Source organism: Ostrinia furnacalis, unplaced genomic scaffold, assembly GCF_004193835.3.
Source record: "Ostrinia furnacalis isolate ACB-3 unplaced genomic scaffold, ASM419383v2 OfSCF5472, whole genome shotgun sequence".
Taxonomy (NCBI): domain Eukaryota; kingdom Metazoa; phylum Arthropoda; class Insecta; order Lepidoptera; family Crambidae; genus Ostrinia; species Ostrinia furnacalis.
In genome coordinates, this window is record NW_021135711.1 from 211,724 (window position 1) to 230,745 (window position 19,022).

The following is a 19,022-nucleotide window of genomic DNA, read 5'->3' on the forward strand; positions in this document are numbered from 1 at the left end:
ATATCGATTGATCTATAAATAAGTTCGCTGCATTCTGCATTATTAATAATATGGTATCGTATCGTAACATACATAACATACATACAATAAAGTTCAAATATATGACCAGCATATCTGTTGAGTAAATCTTTAATGAAGATCACCTTCATTAAAGTAATTAGAAATGTTTTATGATAGCGACTAGCGACTCGCCCCGGTTTCTCATACGTGAATTGATGTCATAAACCTTGAAATGAAACGATTTGCATTTGTTTTTTTTTTCAATTTCTGACCTATTTGTTTTTATTTTGATGTACGTTTTTCTCACTAAGTAGGACATATAAACAAATACAGTTGTGTGTGTTTCTGTCATATTATTACCTAATAATTATTATATTCCAAATCTTTTGTTCATTTTTTTTACAATAGAAAAATAAATTAATTCTCAATGGCACACTCAACTATTTAAATGTTAATNATTCCACTTCTCCTGTCCGCTCATCACTCATCGCAGCTCCGCAAAGCGCGGCGCCGCCGCCGCTGTCAAATTCTATAGAAAAATTTGACTACCCGACACTTAATAATAAGTTCTTAATGCTTACGTAGGTATAGCCTGACCAGGAACATAAAAACCCTCGCCATGTTGCGGAAAACTAATGGTACTAATTTCTTTTAATGGCAACAGTAACTGAAAACTTCATTGACATGTCACCTTGCATGTCAGTCTATTGTTGTCANTTTGTTGACATCTGTCACTTTTGACATTAAGTCGTATCTTGGTGGAGAGTGACAGATGAAATCTGACAGCGACTGACGTTTAGTTAGTCTATGGTTCATCTTTTTTTTTTATCTGACGCCATACGCCATCTTGTGTATGCATTTGAGAATGATAATTCATGAATAGTTTTTGATTTTGAGCGGCTAAATTATATGCTAGATTATAGTTATTTATATTTTTCCCTTAATCAGTAGATTTTTCTTGATTTTTGATATGGCGTACAACCTCTGGGCCGAAATTGGGACAACTCCTTTTTCATTTGCACATTATTCCAACAACTTCAAAATGTTTTATTGGGACTTTAGAATTTGATGAAGTTTTATTAGGTCTAGTTATTTGAATTGTGTTTCAAAACCATGTTTTTGTGATACCATTTTGATGTCTATTAAATTGTAATTAACCTGGTATGAGCTATCTATAAACTATTAAATTGCAAGATGAATAGAAAAATATGTAATATGTAACTAGAATACTGGAAGGAAAAATTGTTATTGAATCTCGTGGTCGTGAATCTATTACGATATTCGCTTTATGTTTGTTACACCCACATGTAGTAAGTCAGGTAAAGTACCCAAGATTAGTGACTAAGAAAAAGAATAGACTCGTCATTTTGTTAACCGCCTCTCTGGTCTAGTGGTAAGACCACCTGCTTCAGACTCAGAGGTCTCGGGTTCGCTTCCCAGTGGGGGCAGATTTTACTGTTCGGTTTGGTTGGTGGTAGGGCTTGTCTAAGTCCGCCTGGCTAGCTACCTCCATCTTATCTAAGTCTGTCGCCATAACAACAATGATAACAGCATTGTTGTGTTCCGGCAGTTAGAGGTAAGATAGTCAGTTCCTCCGTGGTTGAGGATTCCGGGTGAAGCTCGCTTCCACCTTCGGCCTGATCTTCACTTACCATCATGTGAGATACAGGCCAAGAGCTTCCTCGTTGAGGATAAAAAAAGTATCTTTTTCCTTTATCCATGCGGTTTCGCCACGCGTGCGGATCTGGTCCGCATCGGGCATTTCATTATTTTCATTTCAAGTTTTTCCTATTACTCAGGCTATATGCACACATCACAGGAAAAAGGCACTAAATGATGTAGCCATATTGCATCAGGTCATTGTCCTTAGTCATTTATGTGACTCTCCTGAACGCTCGTCTTCGTAAACCTTATCAGTTTTATCTGAGCCTCTTAAATCTACACTAAAACGCGATCAAACTTCGCGTTTTAAAACTAAAACAAATCTGAAATTTTACAGCTTTCAATCTAGTTTGGAGTTTGGATAGAGTTTTAAGAGTAGTTTAGTGAACCTCCATTGTTTTACCACTAGGTTCAGGGTTGTAAAACGATGCTGAAACTAGATTTAAACTGCATAGATTAAATCGACCGCCTCTGGCTTCACTAAATTTTTAGTACATAATAATATTCTAGAAAGTTTTAGCACTTTAAATGCAAAACCCAATAACTGGGGAAAATTGTCGTATTGGAACAATAAAGTGGTAATAGTTAGGTCAAATCGCGCAATAGTGTCATCTGAAAGGTTCTCGTAGAGAACTATTCGATTGCCGACCGGTAGCAGGCCTTTCACTCGGTGGGCCGAAAACCATTTTAAGACTACGCGAAGTCACTGCATGCAATTGGCTTGCTGTGGCCTTCCATAGATGAACTCCCCAGGGAGAGTCTTTGTCGAAAATTCCTGAAGTTTAAGCTTAGACACAGTTGGGTCGAGCTTTTAATCGGTATGGACATGTATGTCGATTCTTCATACAAATTAGAATCTGGCCCAACAGTTAACTAGACTGTAGTGTGTGGTGAGTCTAACGATGATTATGATGACGCTCCTTTACGTTAACCAACATTATTTTTCCCAGGCCATCACCCGGGTCAAGTTAAACTTCCTGGACCAAATCATCAAGTTCTGGGAGCTGCAGGGCTCCGTGCTGAAGATCCCCACTGTCGAGAGGAAGCCCCTCGACCTTTATGCATTGCACAAGATCGTTCGTGAAGCTGGTAAGTTACATTGAAAATAATAGTTTCATTTGACAAAAAACCATGACACATACAAAAAGAAATAGCAAAAAACATGCAAAAAATGCTTATGTGCCCTCTGACAAAATCGCACTCGGCATACACTGAGAGAATCGAGGCACCCAGAGCAGAGACATGTCTTGAAACTTATTTTCAGCTGGCTCCTTTGTTGCCACAGCTCATTCTTACTGCGAAAAGTACAACAAAATGCAAGATTATTCGCTGCTCCAATTGATGCATAGCATATGAAAGGCCCTTTTTACCCAACTGTGCAGAAGGATGGTTATGTTTTCTTTATCTTTATCACTATCATGTCTTCACAGGCGGCTTCGAAGTCTGCTCCGCGGAGCGCAAATGGTCGAAGATCGCGCGTCGCATGGGCCACCCCCAGGGCAAAGGAATCGGCTCCATCCTCAAGAGCCACTACGAACGCATCCTCTATCCTTACGACGTGTTCAAGAGCAGCGGCGTATCTGGCGACAATAAGGAGACTGTAAGTGCCTCTCGCTTCCACTCTAGTACTGACAGTCACCAGGCCAGGGCAAGGCATCGGCTGCATCCTCAAGAGCCACTACGTACGAACGCATCCTCTATCCTTACGACGTATTCAAGAGCAGCGGCGTATCTGGCGACAATAAGGAGACTGTAAGTGCCTCTCGCTTCCACTCTAGTACTGATTCAGTCACCAGGCCAGGGCAAGGCATCGGCTTCTTCTTTCTTTTCAGCACTAGTCAATTATCTTGCCCTGAAATTGATTTAGGGTACAGCGTCAAATACTTCGCGACACCCAAAGTAGCCAAAAAGTTTGCAACATGATTTTTTACATTTGGAATAAGGACGTCTTGTCTACTGTTTGGCCACTTTAAGTGGCTATATTTGAGACATGTATTATTGTTTTGCCACAAAGTTTTGTCCAAAAACAATGCTACCGCGATTCAAAAACCAAACAGCTCCATCTATCGATCACCTCCAACACTGAACCATCTTCCAGAAAATTGAAGTAAAAACGGAGCAGACGCCCGAGAAGGCCAACAGCACGGGCCGCAGCCGCTCCGCCAGCAAGGGCCCGCCGGCCGCCGCCACGCCGCCGCCGGCGCGCCGCTACGAGCCCGCCCAGCCTGAAGGCGCCACGCCGCCTGCGCCGCCTGCCCCCCGCACGCCCGTCAAGCAGGAGCCGCCCGCGCAGGATACTAGGAGGAGTGAGTGTTCTTGATACTTCTTTGACGTTCATTTGTGTAATTTTTGAAGTTGTGTTTGGAATTCTCGTTACTTTTTCTCGCTTTATTTGTGAAAGCTAAATACAAATACAAACACTTTTTTATCTGGAGAATGAAGCTTTCCTGAATATCTTTCTGCCAATACGTCAAAATAAACCTAGCAGTGTGTTTATCGTTACCTGACAATGCGCCTGAGTGACACACGGCTCCAAAATGTCTCTTTTATACCTCAGCTGCACTACTTGGGCGCTTCGAAGAAGCACCGAAATTAGCCGAATAGTGTAGTCAACCACTACGTGTTTAAACTTCAAAACACTTCGGACCCTTTGACTCGGGCGCAATACCGACAACAACGGTTGCTCGAAGCAAAGTGATAAGGGAGAGTCCGCTAATTTGGACCAGTTTTTTTCAATCCCATTTTACACTTAGTTTTCTTTTGTTTTTGCTAATGTCCATGGTATATAATAAAAGATACATTATTCAACTTACTATTTCATAAGTATTAATTAACATGATTGTTGTATATTTAGCACAAATCAACAAAGTACGAGTTCAGAGCTTCGGTCCAATTTAGCCAACCGGTTCGATAATTTGTACCACAGGGTTACTAAATTGGATTTCAATAAATTTCAAGCCTATAAAAAAACTATGGCAAAATATTATACGATACGTTCTTAACAAATTAGGAAACGAAGAGGAACAGTAGTTAATAACATAGACAATCGATATTGTTTTACACGTTATCACGATTTTGAGTACAAGTTTTGTAATTCCAATTATCGTAACGCACACTTGTACCTAATCTACTTTGCCAGTCTTTTGCTTTCATTTATTGTTAGTCAAACATAACTACGCTATTATAACTTCAAAATATGATTTACTAAAAAAAATTTCAAAATCCTTTGGTAAAGTTCCATACAACTTGATGTGGTACAATTTAGCCGACTAGGTGATAGTGCTTTTAAAAAATCGGTAAAAAATATAGCTTATAAATACCGAAAAATGTTTCAAATAATTGTAATCCACACTAATTTACGCTTCTAAATAATATATTAGAAACACCCTGTGATTAAATTTAACAAAATTACAAACTAAACATGTATTGTCAAAAGTTACTTGAAAACAATGAAAAAATACTTTTCAAAATAAAACACACGTGTTTGTTGTCACGGCAAAAACCACATGGCCGATATTAATTGATTTTAGTTGTGTATCGCTGAGTGTTGCAATTACAGACATTCAATAAATACTTTACGAAATATAAGGGTGGTACAATTTACCCGGCGGTACAATATACCGAACTCTCCCCTACTATCTTCTTCGGCTAACTTCGCGAGCTTCGCTGAGGTATTCTTCTTAGTCGGGCACTCTTGTCAGAGTGGTCGTGGTTACGCTGACGAGGTACACGGTGGACTGTTCATCTCCGAGGGTAGCTCTCCTGGCGATGTGCTTCCATTTCTGACGGTTAGAGGCGTCGCGAGTGTACTGGACCACGGTGAAAGAAAGAAAGAAAAACATTTATTTTGGTTCCAACTTATAGAAATAACACACAGTTTGATTATATTATGTAAATGGTAGTTAGGATCAAAAATGGCCTCCGCTCAGCATGTGTCATGCTCTGAGGTAGTAAAACACCGAATATGTCTCAGTAGCCTTTGTGATGGCGGCCATCCGCTGAGGTATAAGGCTCGTTTTAACCCCGATGTATCCCGCAGGTCCCCGCGAGAACAAATGGATGTCAGCGGCGGGGTCTTGCGGCGGGCGCGCGCGTGTGACCCGCTCCACGCGTCTGCGCGAACACCGCATGTCCAACATGACGGTGTCTGTTACGCCCGCGCCTAATGCGCCACATCTGCCTCATCCTGACGACCCGGTAAGTGTACCCCCTACAGGCTTACCCCCTTGCAGGTTACACTTGTGGACAGTCGCTACATCAGAATCCAGACGACCCGGTAAGACATTGGACACTCGTCAGCTCATCAGAGTATCTAGTAGATATCTGCGACGTGTGAGCACCGCATGTCCAACATGACGGTGTCTGTTACGCCCGCGCCTAATGCGCCACATCTGCCCCACCCAGACGACCCGGTAAGTGTAAATAACCACAACATCTTGCAGGTAATACTTCGGTGCACAATCGCCGGCACCTCAGGTTTTTTGCAGGGCAATCGAAAACCGCACTTAGCCTCTTGATTGGGCCATTGTGCGCGACACCTCAGGCTATACTTGTGGATATCTGAGTGCGGGTGCCCGGTAAGTGACAGTCAGTCGCTATATTAGGCTATACTAGTGGAAACTTGAGCACGCGAGCACCGCATGTCCAACATGACGGTGTCTGTCACGCCCGCGTCCAACGCGCCCGACCTGCCCCACCCAGATGACCCGGTAAGTACTCACAAAGTCACCACCACAATACCTTGTAGCCAAACACTTGAGGACATCCATCATCCAGACGACCCAGGAAATCCCCATAACTCCTTTCTGGAAACAATCACCTAACAGTGTCCGCGTGGGACTGGCCGTTTCGAGGTTCGAGCGAGAGCGTGCCACGCTGTGCTATGATTGGACAATAGCCGTACGCGTAAGCCGCGAGATAGCCAAAAGCCGCGCGGCAAAGTTTCCTGCGAATGCCGCGCGTTTGGACACATCTTTAGAGATTATTGCTTTGCTCAAGGCCGCCTGTTTAGTGCAGTCGACGGCATATTAGTTTATTATTTTCTGTTGCTTAATAACACCTATTAAAACTGACTTATGATGCTTGAAGTGTTGCTATCTGTTCGATAAATAACGTCACTCTTCACTTCTCTCCACCAGCTCGCCAAATACATGTGCCACGTTTGCGGGCGCGGCGACATCGAGGAGCAAATGCTGCTGTGCGACGGCTGCGACGACTCCTACCACACCTTCTGCCTCGTGCCGCCGCTGGCCGACGTGCCCAAGGGCGACTGGCGGTGCCCCGTGTGCCTGGCCGAGGAGGTGAGTGTTGCCAGCTCGCGAGCCATGTCCTGCCACGCCTCCACCACACCTTCTGCCTCGTGCCGCCGCTGGCCGACGTGCCCAAGGGCGACTGGCGGTGCCCCGTGTGCCTGGCCGAGGAGGTGAGTAAAAAACTCATTGACTTACTTGACTTAAGGTCCTATGTCCCCTAGATGGGACAGAGGGCGTCCACAACAGTCCTCCATCGCGTTCGGTCTTGAGCTTCGCGCTTGATCTCGCTCCAGGTCTAGCCGATTTTCTTCGCCTCGTCTGCTAAAAAAACTCATTCAATCTTATTTATTTATTTAAAACTCATTTATTTTTATAAATAGGCTTTTAAAAAGCACTCTTACACGTCCCAGTATTAACCCTACCACTGCTTCGGGACAATAAATGGGCCAGTGCTGAGAAGAAGCAGCGCAAGAAACGTAAGAAAGTGTTGTGTAACAATCTATCTGTTTGGGTTGACATAATTACATTTGTATACTCACCGGCCGCGGGGACAGCTAGTGGGTTATGTGGGGCTCCCCCTTCCAAAAAGGCAGGGCCTACCCACTATAAACCTGACGCCAATGAGCTGGGAACGCGCGCACTACGCGTTTGCTTCAAGCATTTGTCCGTGTTCCCTGCCCGGCATTCAGTTAGTACGCAGCTCCAACTAAGGAAGGCGCCGTTACGCCTTCAACCTCAATCGAGCGGCACACAAGATATTATGTGCTGCGCCGTCGCGGCCTCATTAGATGCCACCAAACACCCCCGTATCTATAGCTGAGGCCAACGCCTCGGTCACCAGATAAAGGAATACGAAATTGATTTTTTTATCCACAACGAGGAAGCTCTTGGCCACTCTTGGCCTGTATCTCACCTGATGGTAAGTGATGATCAGGCCGAAGATGGAAGCGAGCTTCACCCGGAATCCTCAACTACGGAGAACTGGCTATCTTACTTCTAATTGACGGAACACAACAATGCTGTTAACATTGTTGTTATGGCGACAGACTTAGGTAAGATGGTGGACTTAGGAAGATATAGATCAATTTGAACACCCTGTATAACCATGTTATCCTTGGCAGGTATCGAAGCCGGCGGAGGCGTTCGGCTTCGAACAAGCGTCGCGGGAATACACGCTGCAGCAGTTCGGAGAAATGGCTGACCAGTTCAAATCTGATTACTTCAACATGCCCGTACACGTGAGTTGAAATGCCACCTCTATTGACTACACTCTTTCCCCACTATTGCAATCTCGAGTCTCAAAAGTTGTTTAGTACATGAGGACTTACAGCTTGTCGTTTCGACTTTGTTGCTACAACCGTAGTCACTGATGATATGCATACTTGATGATCTACCACTACGCTAGCTCAAATACTTTCCCATTGCTGCGAATTCTGGATCTACTGATAGACGACTAATGTTACTATTTCCACTACTCGTTCCTATTGCTGGAAGTCCTGGGTCTACAGTTACACCGCTAGTGTTGACATCCTGCTCACTCAAGAGCAGGGTAAGCAGGATGACCAGCGTGCCGCGCGAGCCCGTGCGCCCAATGTGGACGCACCATAACTTAAACTCAACCAGTAGGCGTAGGATGCGCGCCGCGATAAACTTTTGTCGCGGCATTTTTTATCGTTTAAAGTCATCGATAAGATTTTATCACGGTCTGCATCGTAGCTCGGCAGTAAACGCAGTTTGTCCTAAATAAATAAAAGTAAATAGATGAATAAATGCAAACTTGTCTTAGATGGTGCCCACGTCGACGGTGGAGAAAGAGTTTTGGCGCGTGGTGTCGTCCATCGACGAGGACGTCACTGTCGAGTACGGCGCCGATCTGCACTCCATGGACCATGGATCTGGTAAGTCACATTTTAATGGTTTCTAGGTCTCTTCCAGGCTCTTACAATTTTCAATAATACTGTATTATCTGGAGTTCTCTATCTTCATTCTTGCCATGATTTTACAATGAGATTAATACCGGATTCCGGAAGACGACAAGATCTTCAAAAGTACTAGGAATTTTAAGTTACTAGATGTAGTTCATTCAGTAAAATTGGCCATTGATCTGATTTGCTAGCATTATCATAGAATGCATTAAACGACTTACGCCCGATTCCCATATTCAATCCTTGTCCAAATCCGGATTACAACTGTCAACTTGAATTCAGTTTTAGATTATATTTCCAAAATGTTCGATGCATTTACACTTTAATATTGTTTAAATAGTCTTATAAACAATATAAAAATGTAAAAACATCAAAAACCGCAGTTATTTTGGCCAAAAACATATTAAAATTTGACAGTTGACAATCCAAATCCGTATAATTTGGATTAGGATTGAATATAGAAATCCAGCATTAGTGAGCTGCCACACTGGTGGATTGCAAGCGGTTTCAAAGCGGAGCGGCAACACGATGCGAAAACGTTGCGTATTCGCGACGTGTCCGCCTCGTAATCGCGACGTCTTCGCCGCTGAGACGCGGCGTGTTCGCTGCGCGGATTATAGGCGGTTTCAAAGCGGACTTTGAAACCGCCTGTAATCCGCCAGTGCTTGTGGCAAGGTCTTTCTTGCTTTATAATGTCTAGCCACCTATTCTCACTCATATAAGTGTTATGTATTTAACTTGGTGCTCTCGAACAGGCTTCCCGACCAAGTCGAGCGCTCACCTGTACCCGGGCGAGCAACAGTACGCGGAGTGCAGCTGGAACCTCAACAACCTGCCCGTGCTCGAGGGCTCGGTACTCGGCCACATCAACGCCGACATCTCTGGGATGAAGGTATGTATAGGTCTTGCAACTCACTAAGGCAATTGAGCTTTACTTGTTTGTGTACGTGTACATATCGATAGTGTACTGTCTCTTAAAACTTGAAAAACAAACAGTAGCGAGCCACCACACATGTAAATACTCGCCTTCGTGAATTGCAACAACTATATGTATAGCCTGACCAGGAACATAAAAACCCTCGCCATGTTGCGGAAAACTAATGGTACTAATTTATTTTAATGGCAACAGTAACTGAAAACTTCATTGACATGTCACCTTGCATGTCAATCTATTGCTGTCAAAGTGTAAACAAACTTTATTTTAAATGTGCGCAATGGATTTTGTGAATGAAATTGCTAAAATCTTTTTATAGTCGTGAAAGAAAAGTGGTTCACAATGTGTTAAAGTATTTGTCGAAGAGAAATACCAAGGGTTCGGACAATATTTTCATTGAATAATGTTTCCAACAAAGGTTGTCAAATTGACTGACATGTTTACCGTATAGTACAGTCCACTATGAAAATTAGCTGTGGTTTGTTTCAACTACCTATTTTAAAGTTTTTTGTCACTTTCTAAGTGTTGAATTTTATGGAATTGGGAAAGAAGTACCGAGTTTGAAGCGTTCATGAGCAGACATTGCAGTTGAATATTCAAGTTCTGAATTTGATTATTGATGAATAATAAAATAAATCCTACTAGCTCGATTGATGGTTTCATTTAATTTATTTAAACCAGGTTACCTATAATAATATTTCTTCGTTAATTTATGAAAATATCAAATTAGCCCGTAATCCTGAATCCTGATACATAAAGTTAGCCTATTAATTTAACACAGGTACGACTGTACTCAGTGTTGCACTATCAAATGCAATTGACGCGCCTCTATGCCAGGGTTTTTATGTTCCTGGTCAGGCTATAATTGATATTATCATCATCAGCATCATCATTATTTCAGCCATAGGACATATACTGCTGAATATAGGTCTCCCTCAAGGATTTAAATACCGACCGGTTCTGCGCTACCTGCATCCAGGTTCTTTCAGCGACCTTCACCATACCAACTATCATCCATTATCTTAATACTATCAGCAAGGCACTATCAGTGCACTTGGAGGACTTGATTGGAGGAGCAGGCTCCTCTTATTTACCACAGGTCTACACTCCATAATGCTGGCAAGACCGGATTGGAGTTTTCTTGCTCTATATTTTTTGTTTCGTAGGTAAATGAAATTGTCTATTTGTATGTTTAATATAATATTGCCTGGGTCTATTTTATTACTTGCTAGTTTTGTCAGCAATCGTACAACTGCTGGTTTCACAGGTGTCTTATTGAAATGCCTGGAAATAAAAGCTACCAACAACCACCTTTTCTTGATTATTTGTGTATTATTGTCGGCCGTTTGGTGTAGTGGTTCATAACGGACTACTATGCCGAGAGGTCCCGGGTTCGATTCCCGGCCGGGCAGAAATTGAAATGATGAATTTTAATTTCTGTGACGGGTCTGGGTGTTTTCTATGTATAATATGTATGTATTTACAAAAAAAAAAAAAGTATTTAAGTACCTGTTTATATCCGTTGTCTAGTACCCATAGTACAAGCCTTGCTTAGTTTGGGGCTAGCGACGCAGTGTAAAAATGTCTAAGGATATTTATTTATTTATTTATTTATTTATTATAGCGTGATAACTATCTTAAATATAAAAAATTCAGCAGTGGACGTCCTATGACTGAAATCAGTAAAACTGGCCCCAAATGGCAGTTCACGTTTACTCTCTTTCTCTCTCTATATCGCTTCTACAAACTGTTGTGTTCGTAGGTCCCCTGGTTATACGTGGGCATGTGCTTCGCGACGTTCTGCTGGCACAACGAGGACCACTGGAGCTACTCCATCAACTACTTGCACTGGGGAGAACCGAAGACCTGGTAAGTACTTAGCATTAGTTTATTTTCTCTTGAGTTATTTTTATGCAATAATGTTTTAAAGATACTAGCTGAATATGCTCGTGTCAAGAGTGGGCTCACCACAATAGTCGAGCGACACCGGTTTTCGAACCCGCGTTCCTAAATGCAGTGTGTTTGTTATCGATCGAAGAGGATAGTGGATCGTTTCACCGGCAATCCACTGCCTCCAAGGAACGCTACAGAGTCCGATCAGATGTTGGGAACATAGGAGGGTTCTTTTACAGGGGGAGTCTGGCTTCTGACATGCAATGTCAAAGGGGGAGGAGGGATTAGTGTCAAAGCTCATGAGTCAGTACTAGCAGGCCTGTTCATCTCCGCGAGTTTACATCGAAAACAAAACACGCACGATGGCCCACCTACAGGATACTATTCGACAAAGACTCACATTAACTCACATACGAGCGAACATTGACTCACGCACGCGTATACTTGTGTATGATGGAAGAAAATAAAGAAAATTGTGTACTAAATACTGTGCAGTATTTAACTGCCTAAATAATAATAAAAACACAGAATGTACTTTTTTAAGTTGCCTCAAGACACTGAGAGGTAAATAAGTAGTTAATATTATTCATGACTAGCTTTCCGCCCGCGGCTTCGCCCGCGTGGAATTTTGTCTGTCACAGAAAAACTTTATCGCGCGCGTCCCTGTTTCAAAAACCGGGATAAAAACTATCCTATGTTCTTTCCCGGGACTCAAACTATCTCTATGCCAAATTTCATCAAAATCGGTTGCGAGGTTTAAGCGGGAAAGCGTAACAGACAGACAGACAGACAGACAGAGTTACTTTCGCATTTATAATATTAGTTGGGATAATTCATGCTAAATCATGTATTTCCTCCGCCATTTTCCGCAGTTTGGCACCTCACGTCACATCATTTTACGGAAGTCAGCTTCGGCGCAGTGCCGATCGGATCACACACCCGGATCGCCCCGGGTGCTAATCCATGCTACGCCGTCACTGCTCCTACATTTTCTATTTTTTTCCCAGGTACGGAGTTCCAAGCTCGAAGGCGGAGCAGTTCGAGGCCGCTATGAAGTCGGAGGCGCCCGAGCTGTTCCAGCTGCAGCCGGACCTGCTGCACCAGCTCGTCACCATCATGAACCCCAACGTGCTCATGAAGGCGGGCGTGCCCGTGTTCAGGTATGACGTCACAGCAGCCATGACGTCAGGCCCCGAGCTGTCCCAGCTGCAGCCCGGCATGAAGAAGCTCTTGACCTGCGTCTATCTGATATAAAGTGTTCAGGCCGAAGGTCTTCTTGTCGTGTCGACAACAAACCTACACAGTGTCAACCCAAAACTCTGCTACAAGAGTGGCGTTGTCAGTAGCATTCATTAAATCTTCCTGCGTGCAGTTGTTTGGGCGCCGGGCACGACATCATGTGCTTCATGCATTTGCACTCCCAATTTGAACCATCTGAGAATACCCACCTGAACAGAATTCTATTTTAAAACTTCCAGGTTAGCCAGGGGAACTTATGTCCAGGTTGTAGAAGAGAGCTTTAAATACCCGGAATCCTTAATCAGAACAGGCTATCCTACCTCGTAACTGGTTATTACTTAAACTTTTCTTTTTTTCAGAACGGACCAACACGCGGGCGAATTCGTGATCACGTTCCCGCGCGCGTATCACGCGGGCTTCAATCAAGGATATAACTTCGCGGAGGCCGTCAACTTCACGCCGGCTGACTGGGTAAGTGTAAAGCGCTGGATGCAGGCTGCTACCAACTGGGAGATATGGAAATCATTGGAGGAGGCTTATGTTCAGCAGTGGGCGTCCTGTGGCTGAAATAATGATTAATTGAAATTTTGAAATTGAAAAAATTTATTGTNCAGCAAGTTTTTAGCAGTTACGATATCACTTTCCGAGAAAGCACTCACACATATACGACTGATGCTTTCCTCGTCCATTACATCTATCTTGTTACAAATAAATGCAAGAACCTCGTTGATCACGATATTGCATGTTGAACACTTCACGAGCTTAGACATTATTGACAAGCGAACAGGACACGAACACGATCGCACGCGAGCATTCGGTGCGAACGGCGAACGACGACTGNGAGCATTCGGCGCGAACGGCGAACGACGACTCCGAACATTACCCTTCTTTGCACAGTTGGGTAACATCATCATCGGCATCATCATTTCAGCCACAGGACGTCCACTGCTGAACATAGGCCTCCTGCAATTATTTTCAGATTGGCCGGTTGGTAGCGGCCTGCATCCATCGGCTTCCTGAAAACAATACCCTGAAAACAGTTTATTCTATGTTTGGTAGTTTTCCTTTCAATAAATAGATATTTGTCAAAGCTAATAAACATTAATTTGTATGACCTATAAAAACGTGGTTCTCCCATAGATTTTGTATGGCAATTCTGGGTGTCCACGGAAGACCAGCGTCTTGGCATTATCTATCTACTGAGATGCTACGACACCATGCTGAGTGGTACATACCTTTACCTACGTTTACAGACAGACATCATTTGTCTACATTATGTTATGCGTTGCATAGAAAAACTGTAACTTTTAGGCAACTTGATTAACTTAGTTATAAAATGGTAATTTATTGTTTTTCGAAAAGTAATTGACTTTTGCGCGGCAAGGCGGCTAAATCTAACACTAGAAGTATAAACCTTTTTAAATCTATTACGGAAAAACTCTTGGCTTGCATCTCACCTGATGGAATGTGATGATCAGGCCGGAGGTGGAAGCGAGCTTCACCCGGAATCCTCAAACACAGAAGAACCGGTTATCTTAATCTCCTACTCGGAACACACTAAACTATTGTTGTTATTGCGACATACTTAGGTAAGGTGGTGGTAGCTAACCAGGCGGACTTAGAACAAGAACCCCAACCAAACCGAGCAGAAAAATTGCCCCCACTGGGAATCGAATACGAAACCTCTGGATCTGAGACAGATGATCTTCATTAGACCACAGAGGCGGTTATGTTAAACACTTTGTTCTGATTGAAAAGCTAACATAATTTGGTCCAATGACAGTTTAACTCCCCCCGGGACAAACTTGACCTTCACTGGTTGGGTTATTGCCGGTCAAGCTGTAGATCCTGGCTACACAGGAGTTGCAGCGGTGGGAACGAGAGGTGGGAATAATCACGAACCACCATCACTCTTGAAGCCGGAGGGGCTCGCCCAAGAGCGAGCCGTAGCCTGAGAAGGAGCCACGGACGAATGTCCAATATTAGGACAATAACTCGCGGCTTTTTTTCGGGACTATTCCCACCTCTCGTTCACACCGCTGCAACTCCTGTGTAGCCAGGATCTAACAGCTTGACCGCCATAAAAAACCCAACCAATGAAGGTCAAGTTTGTCCCGGGGAAAAGTTAAACTGTCATTGGACCCGCAACGAAATTAATCAGAAGAACATAGGAGAAGTAACACGCGGCTTCGTTTCAATGGCCCCGGAGGACACCGTCGGGTTTAGTGGGTACCTTCTGGTGGGGAGAGTCCCACATAACCCACTGACTGTCCCCACCGGACAGTGGGTATGCGCAAAGCATTTCCCGACGAAAAAAAAAAGAAGAACCGGTCGTCGTGAAAATCTTTGGCGAAGGATTTTGTCCAGCGGTGGACGTCATTGGGCTGAAACGAATGAACGAACGAATTTGTGTAGTACAAGTAGGTATTTACCTATAGCCCCGATAGCCCAAAGGTGAAGTGGTCGGACTGGCCGACTCGAGATTCGAGGATCGCGGGTTCGAATCCCATCGCCGACTTTTGTGGTGAGCCCACTCGTAACACAAGCTTATTTAGCTTAACACAAGAGGCTAACGGGACTATTAGTAATTTGTGCAATACAAATTGCTAATAACTAATCTTTAAATTAATTTAATGCTGTTGAAACATTGTTAAACAAATAAAATAAAATAAAATAAAATAAAATAAATAAACAAATTATAGTCCCATTAACCCCGTCGGGGGCTAAACTAAATTACCTAGGTACCTATGTGTCCTATCCCAAAATTACCAATTGTAGTTTGGTATTTTTTGTATAGATCTAGTAATTTTTTTCTCAGGCCGGCAATACACGGACCGCTTGAAGCAGTCAAGGTCGACAGCTTCAAGCTGCGACTGCACAGTGAACTGCAGAGTTCTATGGACGCACATACACGAACCGCTCGAGCAATTGCAACTGATTCAGGCGGTCGACAGCACGGTGAATTTTCATCGTGCGGTCAAGCAGTCGCCAGCCATACACTGAGTGCTCGAGCTGTCGTCAGTGCTTCCTCTTCAAAACCCATGGTACTACTGATTTTAAATTGCCCACCGCACGAACTGTTGAACCAACTGCTCGAGCAGTTATCACTGGCAGCTTCAAGCTGTTGACTATTGACTACAAGAGTGGTCCGTGTATGTTGATCACTGACTAACTGCTCGAGCTGTCCGTGTATGGTGGGCCTAACAGTGTTGCCTACTCGTTTGTGTGTGACTCATTGGAAACAAGCCCAGTTAGTTACAAACAATTATTCAATGTCAAAAATAGATTAGCTAATCGTTCTCTATCACTTACAAACTGGATATAGTTAACTAAATATCGATAATAACACAGCTGTTGGAGATAATGTAAGCCTTCCTTCCATTGTTACACGCACGTAAACGACACCTGCATAGCTTGAATCATTGTATGATTCATTTGTTGTCAACAGGATTAATTTTAACAAAAAAATTAAAACCTACTCCAAAAATCCTGCACTAAAAGTAGAAAATAATTACATTATTTATTTATTAGGACAAATGTATACCATGATTGATATTTTCGGAGTCGGTGGCAGCCTGCTCAGTGCCAAGCTCAAGAAATGTTCTAAATTTACCGGCTCATCAATATGAGATGATGATTTCCAGGAGCAAATACTTGAATAACCTAAGAAAAAGTTTGAAAAACGATATACGTGCCTATAAAATTTGAGGGTTGCCCTCGATTTCCTTAGGATCCCATCATCAGATCCTAACTTGGTGACAATGGGACCACCTCAGGAGTGTACCCTATCGAACAAAAAAAGAATTTTGAAAATCGGTCCACAATTGACGGAGTAATCGGTGAACATACATAGAAAAAAAAATACATACAGTCGAACATATTATAACCTCTTGTAGAAAAGTTTTTCACATAATTTCCACCATAATAAAGGTAGCAGGAAAGCGCTGGATGCAAGCCGCTACCAACCGGGCGATGTGGAATTGTGGAAGTCATTTGGGAAGGCCTATGTTCAGCAGTGGACGTCTGGCTGAAATTAATAAATACCAGGATAGTTCGAAAAATTTTGAAGATGCATTTGGCTTCGGCCCATGCTCCTATTTGCCTCTTAGGAGAGAAAAGAATTAAGTAAAAAACAATGGGGAATTATAAAACGAGCNGCAGACGACGCATTAAGAGTTGTTTATTTTAGGACACAAAACTTCTCGAGTGGCAACCATGGTTCAGAAAATGTAGTGTGCACTATTGGACTTCTCCCATGGATTTCGGCAACAACCGATCCTGCGCGGCTCGCATCTAGATGCTTCCCGCGATTTTCACTTGATCGTCGGCCTACCTACACTGCGTTTTCCGGTCCGTGGTCGCGCCACTGGAAAACTTTTTGCCCCAATGGCTATGTGTCCCGCCCGCTATCATTTGAGTTTGACAATAGGGATGTTTCCTGGGTAAAAAGGAAGTTTAAATTAGTCCGTCGGTTGACTTATCAAAAAATATTCGACACTTATTTTTCACTTTTTCAAAATTGAAAGAGAAAACGTGCCAAAGTTCAAAAGAAGAGGCCCGTGATGTCAAGGTGTGCTTAAAAGTATGCCACTTTGTGACGTCACGCGGAACTTCAACGCATCATAACTTCGTAATTACTTGTTTGATTGACATATAAAAATATACGTGAGTCCAATATTTTTCGATAATGTAATTGACGGACTAAAAGTTTTTAGGAAACTATAGCCTATTCCGCGGGCTGTGTCGGTTACTTTGTTTTCCCTACGGATCTTCTATTAATGTGTTTTTATTTATGAAATATATTATCCCCCAGCTAAAAATGGGTCGCGAGTGCATCGCGCACTACTCCACGCTCCGTCGCTACTGCGTGTTCTCCCACGACGAGTTAGTGTGCAAGATGGCGCTGGAAGCCAACGCCCTCAGCGTCACCGTGGCTCTGGCCGCCTACAGGGACATGCGGACCATGCTGCACGACGAGCGGAAGCTGCGGAAGGGACTGCTCGACTGGGTGAGTGTAGGACTTGACTTACTTGAGGGCCTATTGCCCGTTATCACCATCAATCTCTAATTTTTAAGTGACCACAAAATTCCTGTTATTTGTTACCATAGGGGTCACTTAAAAATTAGGGATTGATGGTGAAAACGGGCATATGTCCCCTAGATGGGGCAGAGGGCGTCCACAACAGTCCTCTATTGCGTTCGGCCTTGAGCTTCGCGTTCGATCTTGCCGATTTTCTTCGCCTCGTCTGTGTGCGCTCCAAGTGTGTAGGACGACACACTATAGGGACATACGCACCATGCTGCACGACGAGAGGAAGCTGCGGAAGGGACTACTAGACTGGGTGAGTGTAGGACGAGCGAGTGCTGTGCACTACTCCATGCTCCATCGCTATGCGTCACCGTGGCGCTGGCTGCCTACAGAGACATGCGGACCATGCTGCACGACGAGCGGAAGCTGCGGAAGGGACTGCTCGACTGGGTGAGTGTAGGACTTGACTTACTTAAGGGCCTATTGCCCGTTATCACCATCAATCTAATTTTTAAGTGACCACAAAATTCCTGTTATTTGTTACCATAGGGGAAACTTAAAAATTAGGGATTGATGGTGAAAACGAGCATTAAGGTCCTATGTCCCCTAGATGGGGCAGAGGGCGTCCACAACAGTCCTCCATCGCGTTCGGTCTTGAGCTTCGCGTTTGACCTTGCTCCAAGTCTTGCTGATTTTCTTCGCCTCGTCTGCTACAGTGCGCTCCAAGTGTGTAGGACGAGCGAGTGCTGTGCACTACTCCACACTCCGTCGCTATGCGTCGCCGGGGCGTTGGCTGCCTATGTGAATGCGTAGCAGACTTGATTTGGAAAAAACATGACGTCAGAGCTTATCTCTGCCATACAAATTTGGAGAATCATGTTTGACAGTTTATTTCTGGGCGGGGCTAAGTTTGCACTAAGTGCGCATTGCAAGCACGCAACGATAGCAATGCACGCTGCATAATCGCAGCTTGTGCGATATCGCTGCGAAGCAAGCCGCTGTGCAAATTCGCAAAGCGCACATTGTGATCTCGCCCTGTCGAGAAATTGCTCATGTGAAAGAGCTCTAAACGTCATTGACTGACGATA

At 43.7% G+C, this 19,022-nt stretch overlaps 1 protein-coding gene across 3 annotated transcripts in view; it reads left to right on the forward strand.

The window, feature by feature from the left end:
• Kdm5 (Lysine demethylase 5) overlaps positions 1-19,022 on the forward strand; it is a 57,057-nt gene that overhangs the window by 9,418 nt on the left and 28,617 nt on the right. The window contains exons 3-15 of one of the 3 annotated variants that reach the window (XM_028316231.1): positions 2,613-2,751; positions 3,093-3,262; positions 3,761-3,968; positions 5,702-5,859; positions 6,801-6,962; positions 8,036-8,152; positions 8,701-8,812; positions 9,595-9,731; positions 11,536-11,642; positions 12,674-12,826; positions 13,265-13,376; positions 17,719-17,859; positions 18,331-18,384. In XM_028316231.1, the coding sequence (XP_028172032.1) occupies positions 2,613-2,751; positions 3,093-3,262; positions 3,761-3,968; positions 5,702-5,859; positions 6,801-6,962; positions 8,036-8,152; positions 8,701-8,812; positions 9,595-9,731; positions 11,536-11,642; positions 12,674-12,826; positions 13,265-13,376; positions 17,719-17,859; positions 18,331-18,384 (1,770 nt within the window). Of the gene's footprint in view, positions 1-2,612; positions 2,752-3,092; positions 3,263-3,760; positions 3,969-5,701; positions 5,860-6,014; positions 6,075-6,800; positions 6,963-8,035; positions 8,153-8,700; positions 8,813-9,594; positions 9,732-11,535; positions 11,643-12,673; positions 12,827-13,264; positions 13,377-17,718; positions 17,914-18,330; positions 18,385-19,022 lie in introns of all 3 variants that reach the window. The other 2 variants (XM_028316232.1, XM_028316230.1) reach the window with 2 other exon arrangements.